The sequence below is a fragment of the Impatiens glandulifera genome, chromosome 1 (assembly GCF_907164915.1).
Source record: "Impatiens glandulifera chromosome 1, dImpGla2.1, whole genome shotgun sequence".
NCBI classification, from domain to species: domain Eukaryota; kingdom Viridiplantae; phylum Streptophyta; class Magnoliopsida; order Ericales; family Balsaminaceae; genus Impatiens; species Impatiens glandulifera.
Window position 1 is genome coordinate 125349096 of NC_061862.1, and position 13750 is coordinate 125362845.

Genomic DNA, 13750 nt, shown 5'->3' on the forward strand with positions numbered 1-13750 from the left:
AAACGTCTATGCGCATGTACAGCTCATGGCGCAAGTAGACGTTTCAGAACGAGTAGATGTCTCGCTTCAACAGACGGTGTGGTCCAAAAAACGTGCGAGTAGACGTCTCGCTTCAACAGACGGTGTGGTCTAAAGAAACGTGAGTAAACGTCTTTCTTCAACATACGGTGTAGTCTAAAGAAGCGTGAGCAAACGCCTTGCTTCAGCAGTAGTCTGAAGAAGCGCGAGCAGGCGCCTTGCTTCAGCAGTAGTCTGAAGAAGCGCGAGCAGGCGCCTTGCTTCAACAGCAGTCTGAAGAAGCGCGAGCAGACGCATTGCTTCTACAGTCGTCTGAAGAAGTGCTCTGCTTATCTGCATAGCTCACCAGCACCGTGGACAGTAGAGTTGGTTATAAGCAGACTGTCTAGTTAGCTTATTACAACTAGCATCAAGTGCTCAACCATTAGAAGGTCAACACGTATCTACGAATCAGAGTCGACCATTGCCTACATCTCAACATCAAAGTACAACGTCAAATCCCTGAACTTATGAACGGCAGACCCTTGTATTTCCAGTACGGCGGATCCCCGAATTTTCGGATTTGAGGTACGACGAATCTTTCACGATTATTTCACAATCCAAGATTCAGAAGTCGATCGTTGCTACACTTCTCTATAAAAGAGATTTAGAGTACAACGGCGACACACCTTGGTTCACACATTGATTTACACAAGTTCAAGAAACTCTGAAAGTTCTTCATTCTCGTACTCTCTTTCTAATTGTAAAAAAATATACATTGTATAGGTTGAGAGTATATTCTATATTGTAAGTTGAACAGAAGTTGTATGTTCAACAAATTAAATGCTAGGAGTTCAGAACAAACATTTATTAAGTCATGGGTTTCTGACTGGGTTTGTATAGGCTCTATATAAACCAAAGTCTTCTAGTGGAATCCTTATGGAAATAGAAGAATGGGTGACATAGGAGTTTTATCTCTGAACATCCATAACTCTCGTGTCATTTACTTTCCGCATCTTCCTTTCTTACATCTGTAGCTTCAAATCTAGCAAGCATTTCTTCCCTTGAAACCGTTCAAGTGATTATGAAAATTTGTGTAGAATAGAAACAAGTTTTAAGTCCCTAATAGGATTAAAACCGAATTGAAAGTCAAGTTTAACTCAACAACATTCATCCCCCCCTTCTGTTGTCGTAACCGATCCTAACAATGTTGTTTATCCAATGTTCTTCACTCACGAGTATTATATTGGTATATTGTAATGTTCTTATTTTGCATGCATGCATGGTTTAGGGTTTATAATAACCGTGTATTGCTATTTCATGAGCACTGTACCTATATGTATTGTACGTTTGTACTTTATTTGAATTGTTTGTTAATGTTTTATCCAATTTTCTCGTATTCTTTGATGTTGCTAACTTGAGTTGTTATGTTCTATAGTTTAGGTAATTATAATGTTCTATAGTTTAGGTAATTATAATGTTTTATAGTTTAGGGTTTTATAATGTTCTATAGTTTAAGTAATTATAATGTTCTTTCTTTAAAAGAGATTGAGCTGTTATGCTTACTCAAATGTTCCTTTTTTTGTAGGGTCTCATGGAAAACCAATATCTCAAACATTGTCACCAAGTTCGCTGCACTAAATCTAATTGAAAGGGTAGAGCAAACCAAATTCCGATTTTTATTCAAAGGATCCACGTTACTGCGGTTCTCGGAAACGATAATACATCAAATGCTCCTGAAGAAGAACAACTCAAATTATATGTAGATGAAGTTCCTCGTGAATGGAGAAGAGTTGTGCTTCGGGATGAAGGAGCTTGCCTTGGTCACTGACCTCAATTTTGGGAGATTCCCTGCGGTGTAAACCATTTTCAATGAAGTTTAAGAATGTCCACATTTAATTGTTAAATATTTTCAAAGTAATATGATTGTTAGAACATGAGACCTTCACTCAAGAATTGTGTCCTGCTCTGATAAGGAAGATGCATGTAAGTTGGGGCTGATATACCTGGTTTGTCATTATCTCTTCGCCCTTGACCCAATGAGGATAATAAATATCAAACTCCTCAGTATCGTCGAGAACATCGACACTTTCCTCCAATTTCCATGGGGAAAAGTGTCCTTTAGAGCAACCCTGAAGGGTTTGAATAGGGACCTGGAACACTTCAGGTCGATATATATAGACAAGTAGAAAGTCACGGGGAAGAAGAACAAAGACATGAATGTCAATGTTTCTCTGTATATGGGACGCACTAGCCTTACAAGTGTGGACCTATGATGTTATCAAAACGTTTGTCCCTAAACTTGCTAGGAATACGATGCTTCAAGCGCATGAGCTTGTCTGCCCAAGGATAATACAGTACAAATCCAGTAGGAAGAGAACCACCTCTGATCTTCACATTGCCTTATAAAGCAATATTGTAAAGAAGATGGAATTGTTTGAAGAGGAGAAGATCTTATATACTAGGGAGTAGTTTGAAGATATAGGAGGTAATTTGTATGATTGTTTATTTGAACTTGATTTAGGGAGGAGGAAATTTGGAGATATTCAAGATGTAGTTCCTCCTAAACCTGACATAAGGAAGAAAAGACAAATTACTCACCCCAGAACCTCTCATTCTATTCTTGCTAAACCTTCTACAAGGAGAGGAACTCGCATCCCTATCAGCTCTTATTCGATCAAGAGCTCCACCCAAGAAGATGGTGATGCCTCTTAAATGACTCCAGCATCAATAGATCCCCATAATGATGATGGCCCTCAAATGACTCCAACAACAACAACTCCTCATGATGAATGTAGATTGGATCAACTAACGAAGGAGCTAAATGAACTAAAAACTGAAATGAGAACTGAAATAAATCTCATAAAAGAGATATTAAACCAACTACAAGAACAGTTTGGCATATTATCAGCCACACTAAGGGAGGAACATAGTAGGAGAGGATTGAAGGAGGAATATGTGGATGTGCTTGTAGAGAAAAAGAAGGTGAATGAGGAAGACAATGATGAGAATGTGGAGGAGAAAAAGAAGGTGAATGAGTAAGATTTGGAGATGGTGAATGTGTTGATTGAGGATCTGGTGAATGAGATGGTGGAGAAGCAAGATGTGATGAATGGTGAGAATATTGAGGCATGTACAATTCAAGCATTTTGTCTAATTCAAGCATTATATCTAATTCATGCATTTTGTCTTTTTTTTAGGATGTGGTGGATAAGTTGAATGATAAAGACAAAGATGAGCTTGTGGAGCTGAAGAATGAGGTATAATTCAAGTATTATGTTAAGGATGTGAATGAGAAGGTGTATGTGAATGAAGATGTGGTGGAGAAGAAGGAAGACAATTAGAAGAATGAGGTAGGTATAATTCAAGCATTTTGTATAATTCAAGCATTTGGTCTAATTCAAGTATGAAATTGATGACGTGGAGAAGTTAAATGATGTGGTGGAGGATGTGGTGGAGGATGTGGTGGAGGAGGATATACAGAAGAATGAGGTATGTATAATTCAAGCATTTTGTATAATTCAAACATTTGATCTAATTCAAGCATTTTATTTAATTCAATGATGTGAATGAGAAGGTGAATGTGAATGAGGATGTGGTAGAGAAGAAGGAAGACAAACAAAAGAATGAGGTATGTATAATTCAAGCATTTTGTATAATTCAAGGATGAGATTAATGATGTGGAGAAGTTAAATGATGTGGTGGATGAAGATGTGCAGAAGAATGAGGTATGCATAATTCAAGCATTTTGTATAATTTAAGCATTTGGTCTAATTCAAGGATGAGATTGATGATGTGGAGAAGTTAAATGATGTGGTGGAGGAGGATATGGTGCAGAAGAATGAGGTATGTATAATTCAAGCATTTGGTCTAATTTAAGCATTTGGTCTAATTCAAGGATGTGAATGAGAAGTTGGATGTGAATGATAAAGACAAGGAAGATGTGGTGAATGAGAAGGTGGGTGTGAATGATAAAGACAAAGAAGATGTGGTGAATGAGAAGGTGGGTGTGAATGATAAAGACAAGGAAGACAAGCAGAAGGTGGAGGATGATGTGTTTATACAGAATTTGTAGAAGGTGGAGGAGAAGAAGGAAGAGAAGCAGAAGGTGGAGGATGATGTGTTTGTGAAGAAGGTTGACAAGAAGGAAGACAAGGTGGAGAAGAAGAAGGTGGAGGATGATGTGTTTGTGGAGAATAAGGAAGACAAGGTGCAGAAGAAGAAGGTGGAGGATGATGTGTTTATGAAGAAGAATGAAGACAAGGTGTAAAAGAAGAAGGTGGATGTGGTAGTGCAAAAGAAAAAGGTGGAGGATGATGTGTATGTGGAGAAGAAGGAAGATAATGTGAAGAAGAATAAGGTGGATGTGGTGGTGTAGAAGAAGAATGTGAATGATGATGTATTTGTGGAGAAGAAGGATAAGTAGAGGGTGGAGGAGGACGTGGTGGAAATGAACGATCCAATCCATTTCTAATTTAAGAGAAAAAGGTCGAGGTCGAGAATACTTCTTAGTCCCTACACCGACCCTGTTGGAACCCTACTGAAAAAAATAAAGGTCAAAGATCCAATCAAGGTCAATCCTATGGTGAATTTTGATCTGGAACTATTGAAAGAGTTAATGAAAGAGTTGGGAAAAAAAGTAAATGTAAAAAGTTAGAGCTCAGTACTAGCTCTGCAGGCTATAAATTCTTCGATACAATGTTGAGGACAGCCAAGTGGCTCACTGATGAGGTATTCTTACAATTCACGCATTTTGTATAATTTACGTGTATTGTGGCATCATGCTTATTGTATAATTCATGAGTATTGTGCAGGAGATCAATGTCGGATGTGTTATGCTAAGAAAAAGAATAATCACGCACCCTAAGACTTACACGGAGGATTTCACAATCGCAAATTGTCATCTCGCCCCTTTGTTTTCATCACACTATGAAAAATTTGTTGTTGCTGATGTTGATGTTCCAAAAGTATTTGTTTTTTTATTATTCCTTTTTTGAGTACTACTAGGATAAGGAGGAAAGACATATGCTGATGTGGAGCACAGTTGATGATATTTACGTGCCCCTCAACCTCGAAGTTCTACACTAGATACTGTGTGTTATGCAACTTAAAGATTGGATAATTGATGTTTATGATTGCGATCAATCAATTTTCAAGGACAATTTTTTTGCATAATTCATGATACCCATGTGTGAAATGATGCCGCACTTTCTTCATAAAGCAATTTCTAAAGTTAAAATTTCCAAGTATCCTAAGATGACAAGGGACACTTTAACATTTCGCAGAATCCCACACTCAAAAGTACCAAAAAAAAAACAAGTGGAAACTGTGGCGTTTTTGTATTACTGTATATAGAGTACCTGACTGCTAAACTTAGTATAGAAAAATTTTTATCTGATAACATGATTTTTTTTTAGATAAAAGTGGGAAGTCATGTTGTTTCACCAAATTTTAGAGCCATGAAGTTTTATTCTTGTATGTGATAGTTGTAATATTATTATAATATGTTGAAACAGTATATTCAAATTATTGTTGTAATACGTTGAACACTATATTCACATCTATAAGACTTTTATCATTAAGACTTTTATCATTATTGTTGTAATATGTTGTAATATGTTGAACACTATATCTCTTTACCAATAAAAATAAGAACAATATTTGTGAGTTGATGATACATAATTTACAACATAACTCACGAATATTACAATATTCGTGAGTTATGTTGTAATATTCGTGAGTTGATGATACATAATTTACAACATAACTCACGAATATTACAATATTCGTGAGTTATGTTATAATATTCGTGAGTTGATGATACACATATTACAATATTCGTGAATTAAGTTGTAATATTCGTGAGTTGATGATACACAATTTACAACATAACTCACGAATATTACAATATTCGTGAGCTATGTTGTAATATTCGTGAGTTGATGATACACATAACTCACGAATATTATAATATTCGTGAATTAAATTGTAATATTCGTGAGTTAGTGATACCAATGTTGTCAAACTCTTGAGTCAACTCGTTCGAGTTTACAATTCAACTCAAAGAAAACGAGTCACGAGTTGTAATAACTCGTTAGAGTGTAAAATTGGTATTCACTTGCGTGTTGAATCGATTCACTCACTAAAATCGACTGAAATCGGAAAAATCATACCGTGCTGATGAAGGGAAGGAAGCTGAGTTATTTTTCTACCGTTGTCCCTTCTCTCTCTTTGTTTAACATTTTTTTTTCTTCAATAATAGATTAAAATGGATAGAAGATTGAGAGAAAAGAAGGGAAATAGAGATTTAGAGAGAAGTAGAAAGAGAAGATGCGGCCGCGGATGAAGATGGGGAATGTGAGTATTAGTTATGGTTTCTTAGTATTTATATTATATATTTATATTAAATAATATTGTAATTAGGAATAGAAAGTTATATATATATATATTAGAAAATAAGTTAGTTAGTTATATTTTATTTTGTATTAATATAAATATATAATATTATTATATTATTATATGTTGCTTTTTTTTCAAATTACTTTTTTTAATATATAAATAATTTAATAATTAATATATTTTTAGAGTAAAATCTTAAGATTTTACGATTCGATTTTGATTAATAAGTTTACAAACATCTAACGATTTTACGTAAACTCTCGATTTTAGCAGTCTTAGGTGATACACATATTACAACTTAACTCACGAATATTATAATATTCGTGAATTAAGTTGTAATATGTTAAGTTGTTGATACACAATTTACAACATAACTAACAAATATTACAATATTCGTGAGTTAAGTTGTAATATGCTGAGTTGATGATATTACAACATAACTCATGAATATTACAATATTCGTGAGTTATGTTGTAATATGATGAGTTGATGATACACAATTTACAACATAACTCACGAATATTACAATATTCGTGAGTTTTGTTGTAATATGCGTGAGTTGTAGATACACATATTACAACATAACTCACGGATATTACAATATTCGTGAGTCACTTTTTATCAAGAAAAGATGATCTCTTTACCAATAAAAATAAGAACACTGTAATATGCTTATCATCCACGGAAAGGCTTTCACCAAACTAAGAGTAAACTTAGAACATTATGTTTCATACAATACAATTATTCATACAACATTTTCTTAGGGAAATTCCACACATGAAAATAGAATTATTCAACATGCTGTTGAGATGATGGTTGATGCTACTACTGAGATGATGCTCTTGCAGTAGATGGTGCAGGCATAACTGATTTGCATGTTGCTTTGTTATGACCTTGACCACCACATGAGCTGCATCGTCTTTGGACCTTATGAGGCTCATCTTGGGATGACCTACAATTTGTTGTTGGCCGTCTTTTCTTCACCTTAACAGGTGGTTTTAGGCACACTCGTTGCTTGATATTTTCAGGAATATCCAATCGTTTTGATGACAAACTGGATAACATGTCTCTACATATGCATTCAATCACATTTCAATTGAGTAATACTTGAAAAATATAACGATTAAACATGTGAACAATTGGCTAGATAGATTAAAGATAATGATTAAACATGTGAGCAATTGTTACCTTGAGCAGAAGTCATAGGGATCCAATTTTCGGGTACGGGCAACAACTAGGGCATGGGTACAAAGAAGACCAGATACATCAAATAACCTACAACTACAAGTCATTCCGTGTAAGTTAACTTTAAAATGAGATTCACCGTTATGCACATAAAACTCGAATCGGTTAAGTGGATTGACGTTATACAGTCTCGTCTTCTCAATTTGCTCACGTAAAAACTTTTCATAATATTGAGATAAACGTACTTTGTGATTGTCTGCTTTTTCTCTTGTATTATGAAACCATTCCTGTATTGTGAATCTTAAATAGTCAGTTAAGGTTGTTATGGGATACTTTCTAGCTTCCATGATCTAACTATTAAAGCTCTCGACATAATTGCTTGTCATTTGATTGTATCGTTTACCTGAGAAAAAGGCACGACTCCATCTCTTCATCCCAATATCTTCCAAATAGATAGAGGGTCTTTAATCTTGATCTTGTCAAAATACCGATTAAAAATTGAGACGGTGTATGCACGAGAAGCCAATTCAAACTCTGCGTGAAAGTGATCAGTTTTAAATTTGACCATAATATTCATCTTGATGTGGTATGTGCATGCATCGCGATATTCTTCTAGAAAAACTGAGCACAATGCATTGACAATACTTGGATGTCTATTGGATACGAAGATGAGATCCGGGACTGGTCTAATTGTCACTCTTAGTTGTTGCATGAAATATGTCTAAGAGTTATTATTCTTTAAATCAACGACGCCAAAAACAACAGGATATAGTTGTTCATTTGCATCTAATACAATATCCACCAGTAATTAACCTCCAACCTTGTGCTTAAGAAAACTGGCATCGACGCACAATACAAAACGGTAACCGGTTCTAAAACCCCTAATTGAGAGGCCTAAGACATGAACATATATCTAAAATAGTTGTGCTCATCCGTCTGGATGTCTGTTATGGTACCCAAATTATTCATCTCCATCATATACATGTATGATGACAATTTACCATATAAATCTTCTACAGTTTCTCGCACCGCCATTGGGGCCTTTTTCCTTAGACCTCCAAGCCTTTTTATAACTCATCTTTATTCCATAACTTCTCTATATGTCTTCGATTATTTTCTTAGGCATGTGGTCATGTTGATGGTCCATGTACTTGCTCTTCATTCATTCCTCAATAACCCATGATAGTGCTTGTCTTTTATTCTCTTGCCTCGTCACAATTGAACATTTATGATCTTTTACAAATTTATGAATCTCAAACATTTCTGAGGATTTTCCTTTCACAGCACACAATCTGCACTAACAATTCTGATCTAAACATTTCACATACCAAATATGTGTTTTTGACTTCTCCACTTTGAATTCAAAATGATCAGTCGTCGCATATGTATGTAACCTTAGTTGAAGTTCTTTTTTATTCTCAAACAACGAACTGACTTCGATTTTGTAAGTTAATGCCTCAAATATCGGATTTTCACTACTTGGTATGTTACTAGTAACCCAATCATTGCAGCTTGGTCAGGTCCTAGGAAACAGATTGGTACTAGAAACCCAATCACTGCTTGGATTGGTACTAACAACCCAAACACTACTTGGTTGGGTAATAAGAACTCAATCATCAACCCCCTCATTTAGACGCAAACATGGTTCTTCTTCAATGTCATTTTGAGTTTCAAAGACAACCTCCTACTGCTGAAACATCGGGAATACGTCAAGATCAACAATTTCTAGAACCACTACACTTTCTTGAGTTGGGTTTGTTGGGTTTCTAGGTAGTGAATTCTCTATTAAAGGTACACACAGTGGAGTGCGATTGTGGACTAACATTGCTTCATGTAAAAAGAAGTCCACATCACATCTTGTTTGATAATAGTTATATAAGAAAATTTTGACATCCATGCCTAGAGTATTATACTTGGTTTGAAGCAATAAATCATATCTAGATTTATCAATATTAGTAACAGAATAAATTATATCAACTAATTGGGCATATGTAAAATTTCGAGGAACATTCAAACATCTGTTTGACTTTGGAACAAAATGAGTAACACCATCAGTAATTTTCCACTCTCCATCAAAGTAAAGAATTACTTGAGCTGCAATTGAAAATAGTTCAACAATAAATATACGCGTAATGTAATGTTTTGTTGTTGCTTCACTTACGATTTTTACTTACTTTGGTTGTTTCTTTTTGAAGATGGCGTGAACTATAACCGAGGAGGAGTTTGCTGCTAGAGTTTCATGGAAATCCAATACAACAACTTTCCCAGAAGTTTGTTGCAATTGATCTAATGGATATGATCCCCCTATTCAATAGGTCCATTGAAGCAAACTTGTGGGTAATTCTTGGCACATTGTATTTCCATGAAACTTAGTAGCAAACTCGTCCTTAGTGAGTATTACACATGAATGAGAAACAATACGTGTGAGTGAGGAAAATACGCATGAGTCACGTCTGTCTTTGTTCATATAACATAGTATTCATTCACATTTAGGAGTTATCGAATCAATAACTAAAAATATAACATAGATATACTATAACCAACCTAGTGTTCATAATCACTAACTAAGAAATCATCAAATCAAATAACATAAAATAAACATACTCATTTGAGAACGAAGAGTCGTGGGTCTTCAAACAGAGAGGTCGTGGTCGTGGTCGTGTCAAAGGGAGTGGGAGGGAGGAAGGAATAAGGTTCGTGGGTTTGAGAGTAGAGTCGTCGTGGATTGTGTAGAGAGAGTCAAAAGTCGTGAATGAAAAGTTTTTTTTTTAAATTAAGGCAATTAAGTTTATATACGATGAAAGACACGATTTATCACTATCGTGTTTCATCTAAAACGCGTGAGTTCATAAACACGTTTTAGATGAAACGCGATAGTAGAAATCGCGTTAATGAAAATACACAATTTACCACTATCACGTTTCATCTAAAACGCGTGAGTTCATAAACGCGTTTTAGATGAAAACGCAATAGTGATAATTCACGTTAATGAGAATACGCAATTTACCACTATCGCGTTTCATCTAAAACGCGTGAGTTCATAAACACGTTTTAGATGAAAATGCGATAGTGGTAATTCGCGTTAATGAGAGATAAGTGGGTGCGAGAGGGACAATACGGATATTTTGCAGGGCGAAAAGTCCTTTTTTGGAAGGTTTATCAGGCGTAGTCCATTTTTGGAATTACACCCATTATCAGGGCCATTTCGTCAAATTTCTCTCGAGCTTGTAGGTAATTAGTCGAGTCGAGCTCGATCTCAAGCTGACTTGAGCTCTGATTTACTCATTTACTCATTTGTGTAGCCCCTATATGAGAATGATTGATTGTTAACTTAAAATCATAATCATAATAATAATAAATAATATTTTTTTAAACAAATGTGATCCATGTAACTAAGATTTTTATTATATGTCAATTTCCCGCTTTGATTGGGACGAAAAATTTTCAGTAGAGATGTACAAAATCTTCAAATTAATTTTTAAATGACAAACAAATACTTTTCAATATTTATTTTGAATTGTCGAAGTATTACATTTTCTTCATTCTTAACCGTTAGATTTATAAAAAAAAACTTTGGAGAAGAAGAGGGAAGATGAAATATTTATTTCAATTTTTTTAATTAAACTCTAATTTAGGATAGATAAAGAGATGTAAAGAAAATTATGATTTTGTTTTTTATTAAAGATATTTGTCACTTACTTAAACAATGCATATTATAATTGATTGGTTTAGGTTAAATAAATAAACTTATATAATTAATTTTTCATCATACCTCTTTTGAATGTCATTTGTTTATTATTATTGTTTACATAAATTTTATATTTAATTAAATATTAATAGTAATCACTAAGTATTTTTTTTATTTACAAATTTATATATAAACAATATTAATAAGATAACTTGGTGAAGACAAAACTAGCTTAGTTATGTAATCTTTATATCCAAGAAACAAAATTAAAAAGCACAAATATCTATATTTGTGCCAAAAACTAATCTAAAAAACCATTTAATTTCTTCCATTTTCTGATTCTAAAAAAGTTTTTAAAAAATTAGAAAGACATTTCTTCTTTGGATTTTGAATTTAAATATATATGTAGAACATATTATTATATTAAAGTGATGGGCTTAATGATTATGAAATGAATAATTGTAGATACCCGTTTAGTATTTGTTTATTTGGTGACGTGACAAAAACAAGTATTAATAATATGGTGGGCCTTCTTATATTGTGGGCTTTAACAATATATGGGCTTCAACTAGGGTTAGGTCCCTGAGACCAGTATTATTTAAGAAACAGGAGAGGGAGATTCAAAGAATAACTCTCACGCCTTCTCTCTCTCAACTCTCCTCCGTTTTCTTGTCATTTGATTTCCCCCGTCAATATCAGAGAAGAACGGATAATACTTAGTCTTGGAAGACCTAGTCGTTCCTTTCAAGAACAGATCAATCCGGATCTACAATGGGATCATCTTTAGATACGCTTCCGCTGCGTTATAATTATAGTCTATATTCATGATTAGGATAATGATAAACATTCTATCACTTTTGTGATCCGAATAATACTTCAAACCGTCGGCGGATTGTTTGTTGTTCATACTCGATCATTTTTAGAGTCCGTGTCTTTGTCCCTTCTTAGAAGTAAAATAGAAGAAATTATCGGATCACAATTTATTTTTCATATTTTCAAAATAATGAGTTATTTGATTTGATCTTTCATATGTAGACCCTCTTAAATGTATCATCCCATAATTTATACGTGTTCTTTTTTACTATTTTGGCCATATATATAAATGATTAATTAATATTTGACAATATTTTCTGACGTTACTTACCAATTCTCGACTAAAGATAATTTCAGCTGTCGTTTATAATATTTGGTAAAAAAAATTCGACACTGTTTTATTAGTTTGATCGACTTACTCTACTTGAACACTCATCATTTAAGCACTTAAATGAGTTCGTCAATGAAGTGACCATTAACAAGTTGTAAACAATAAGATTATTTGATTTTTTTTATTGACAATTTTAATTTTGTAAATTGTTCATATAATTTAATATCTAGATCATTAATTATTTGTATTGATTTTGTAGATTTTATTTTGTAAACCTCGCTTCCAACTAATTAATTATTTATGTAATTCCCAATTGAATTAAATAAGAAGTAATTTCTTATAAATAAAAAATGTTTCATATGCAATCTACATATGTCTACACAAAATCGTCTTAAAAATGGGCACACCATAAGAAACATACAAACGAAAATAAAATCATTATTGGCTAGACATTACAAATAAAATCATTATTGGCTAGACATTACAGGACTGGATAGGTTGTTCCACTACGACAAAAAAGACATTCAGCGACGCTTAAAATAACTTCTGTCACCCTTAAAAGCGTCGCTAAAAATATTACCGACCCTTATCTAAGCATCGCCAGAAGCAGGGTCGGCGCAAGTTTCAACGGAGCTTATTTAAGCGCCGGTAAATTTGATTTAAGCATCGCCAAAAGTCTTTTTAATTTTTAAAAAAATTGTTTTTTATATATTTTTTAATTTTTCTTTTACAATTTCTTAATTTTTTTTATTTAACTCATCATTAAGAAAGACATTTAGAATCATTTTCTACTCATTATTGATTTTAATTAATAATAATAATTATTATTATTATTATAGAAACATAAATACTCTTAACAATATTATTTCATAAAATCAACATTAACTAATATATTACAAACTTTTAATAATTCAAATGATTTAAAAATTAATTAAAACAAAAGACAAATTTTTATACTAAAATAAACTCCATAAAAGATATAACCAACCATTACTCCAAGAAAAAGAAGATTTTGTCATTACTCCGTGACAAAGATAATTGTTTCATATTTGTTCAAGACGCAAAGAATAATATATTAGGCAAGGTCATGTTCGTTCGGTTTGTGACCAACATGTTTGTTGAAGGAGATGGTCACTAGAGTCGAATATGAATTTTGAAACAAAATTGGTACCTCTCACTTCTTTTTTTAGACTTAAACTCAACTTATCCTCAAATTCTCCCTTCAATGTATGAACGACGAATATCTTAGTCTTACCACCTAATGTGACAATCTAATCCATTCACCATAATGAACTAATTATAACATGACCCCTGTATAAATCTTGTATCAGACATAT

The 13750-nt window shown here is 33.5% G+C and overlaps 2 protein-coding genes across 2 annotated transcripts; one reads left to right on the plus strand and one right to left on the minus strand.

The window, feature by feature from the left end:
• The first annotated feature begins 3048 nt into the window (after positions 1-3048).
• LOC124942356 (coiled-coil domain-containing protein 1-like) lies at positions 3049-4267 on the plus strand. The gene is made up of 8 exons (XM_047482837.1): positions 3049-3126; positions 3198-3257; positions 3403-3489; positions 3575-3628; positions 3663-3725; positions 3778-3843; positions 3896-4000; positions 4073-4267. Exons 1-8 carry the CDS (start codon positions 3049-3051, stop codon positions 4265-4267), a joined length of 708 nt encoding a protein of 235 aa, XP_047338793.1.
• A 2954-nt stretch (positions 4268-7221) lies between these two features.
• Positions 7222-8616, minus strand: LOC124942358. The gene is made up of 4 exons (XM_047482848.1): positions 8583-8616; positions 8402-8475; positions 7585-7868; positions 7222-7465 (listed from the first exon to the last, which is right to left on the minus strand). The coding sequence occupies exons 1-4, from the start codon at positions 8614-8616 to the stop codon at positions 7222-7224; spliced, it is 636 nt and encodes a 211-aa protein (XP_047338804.1).
• Between the last annotated feature and the right edge of the window lie 5134 nt (positions 8617-13750).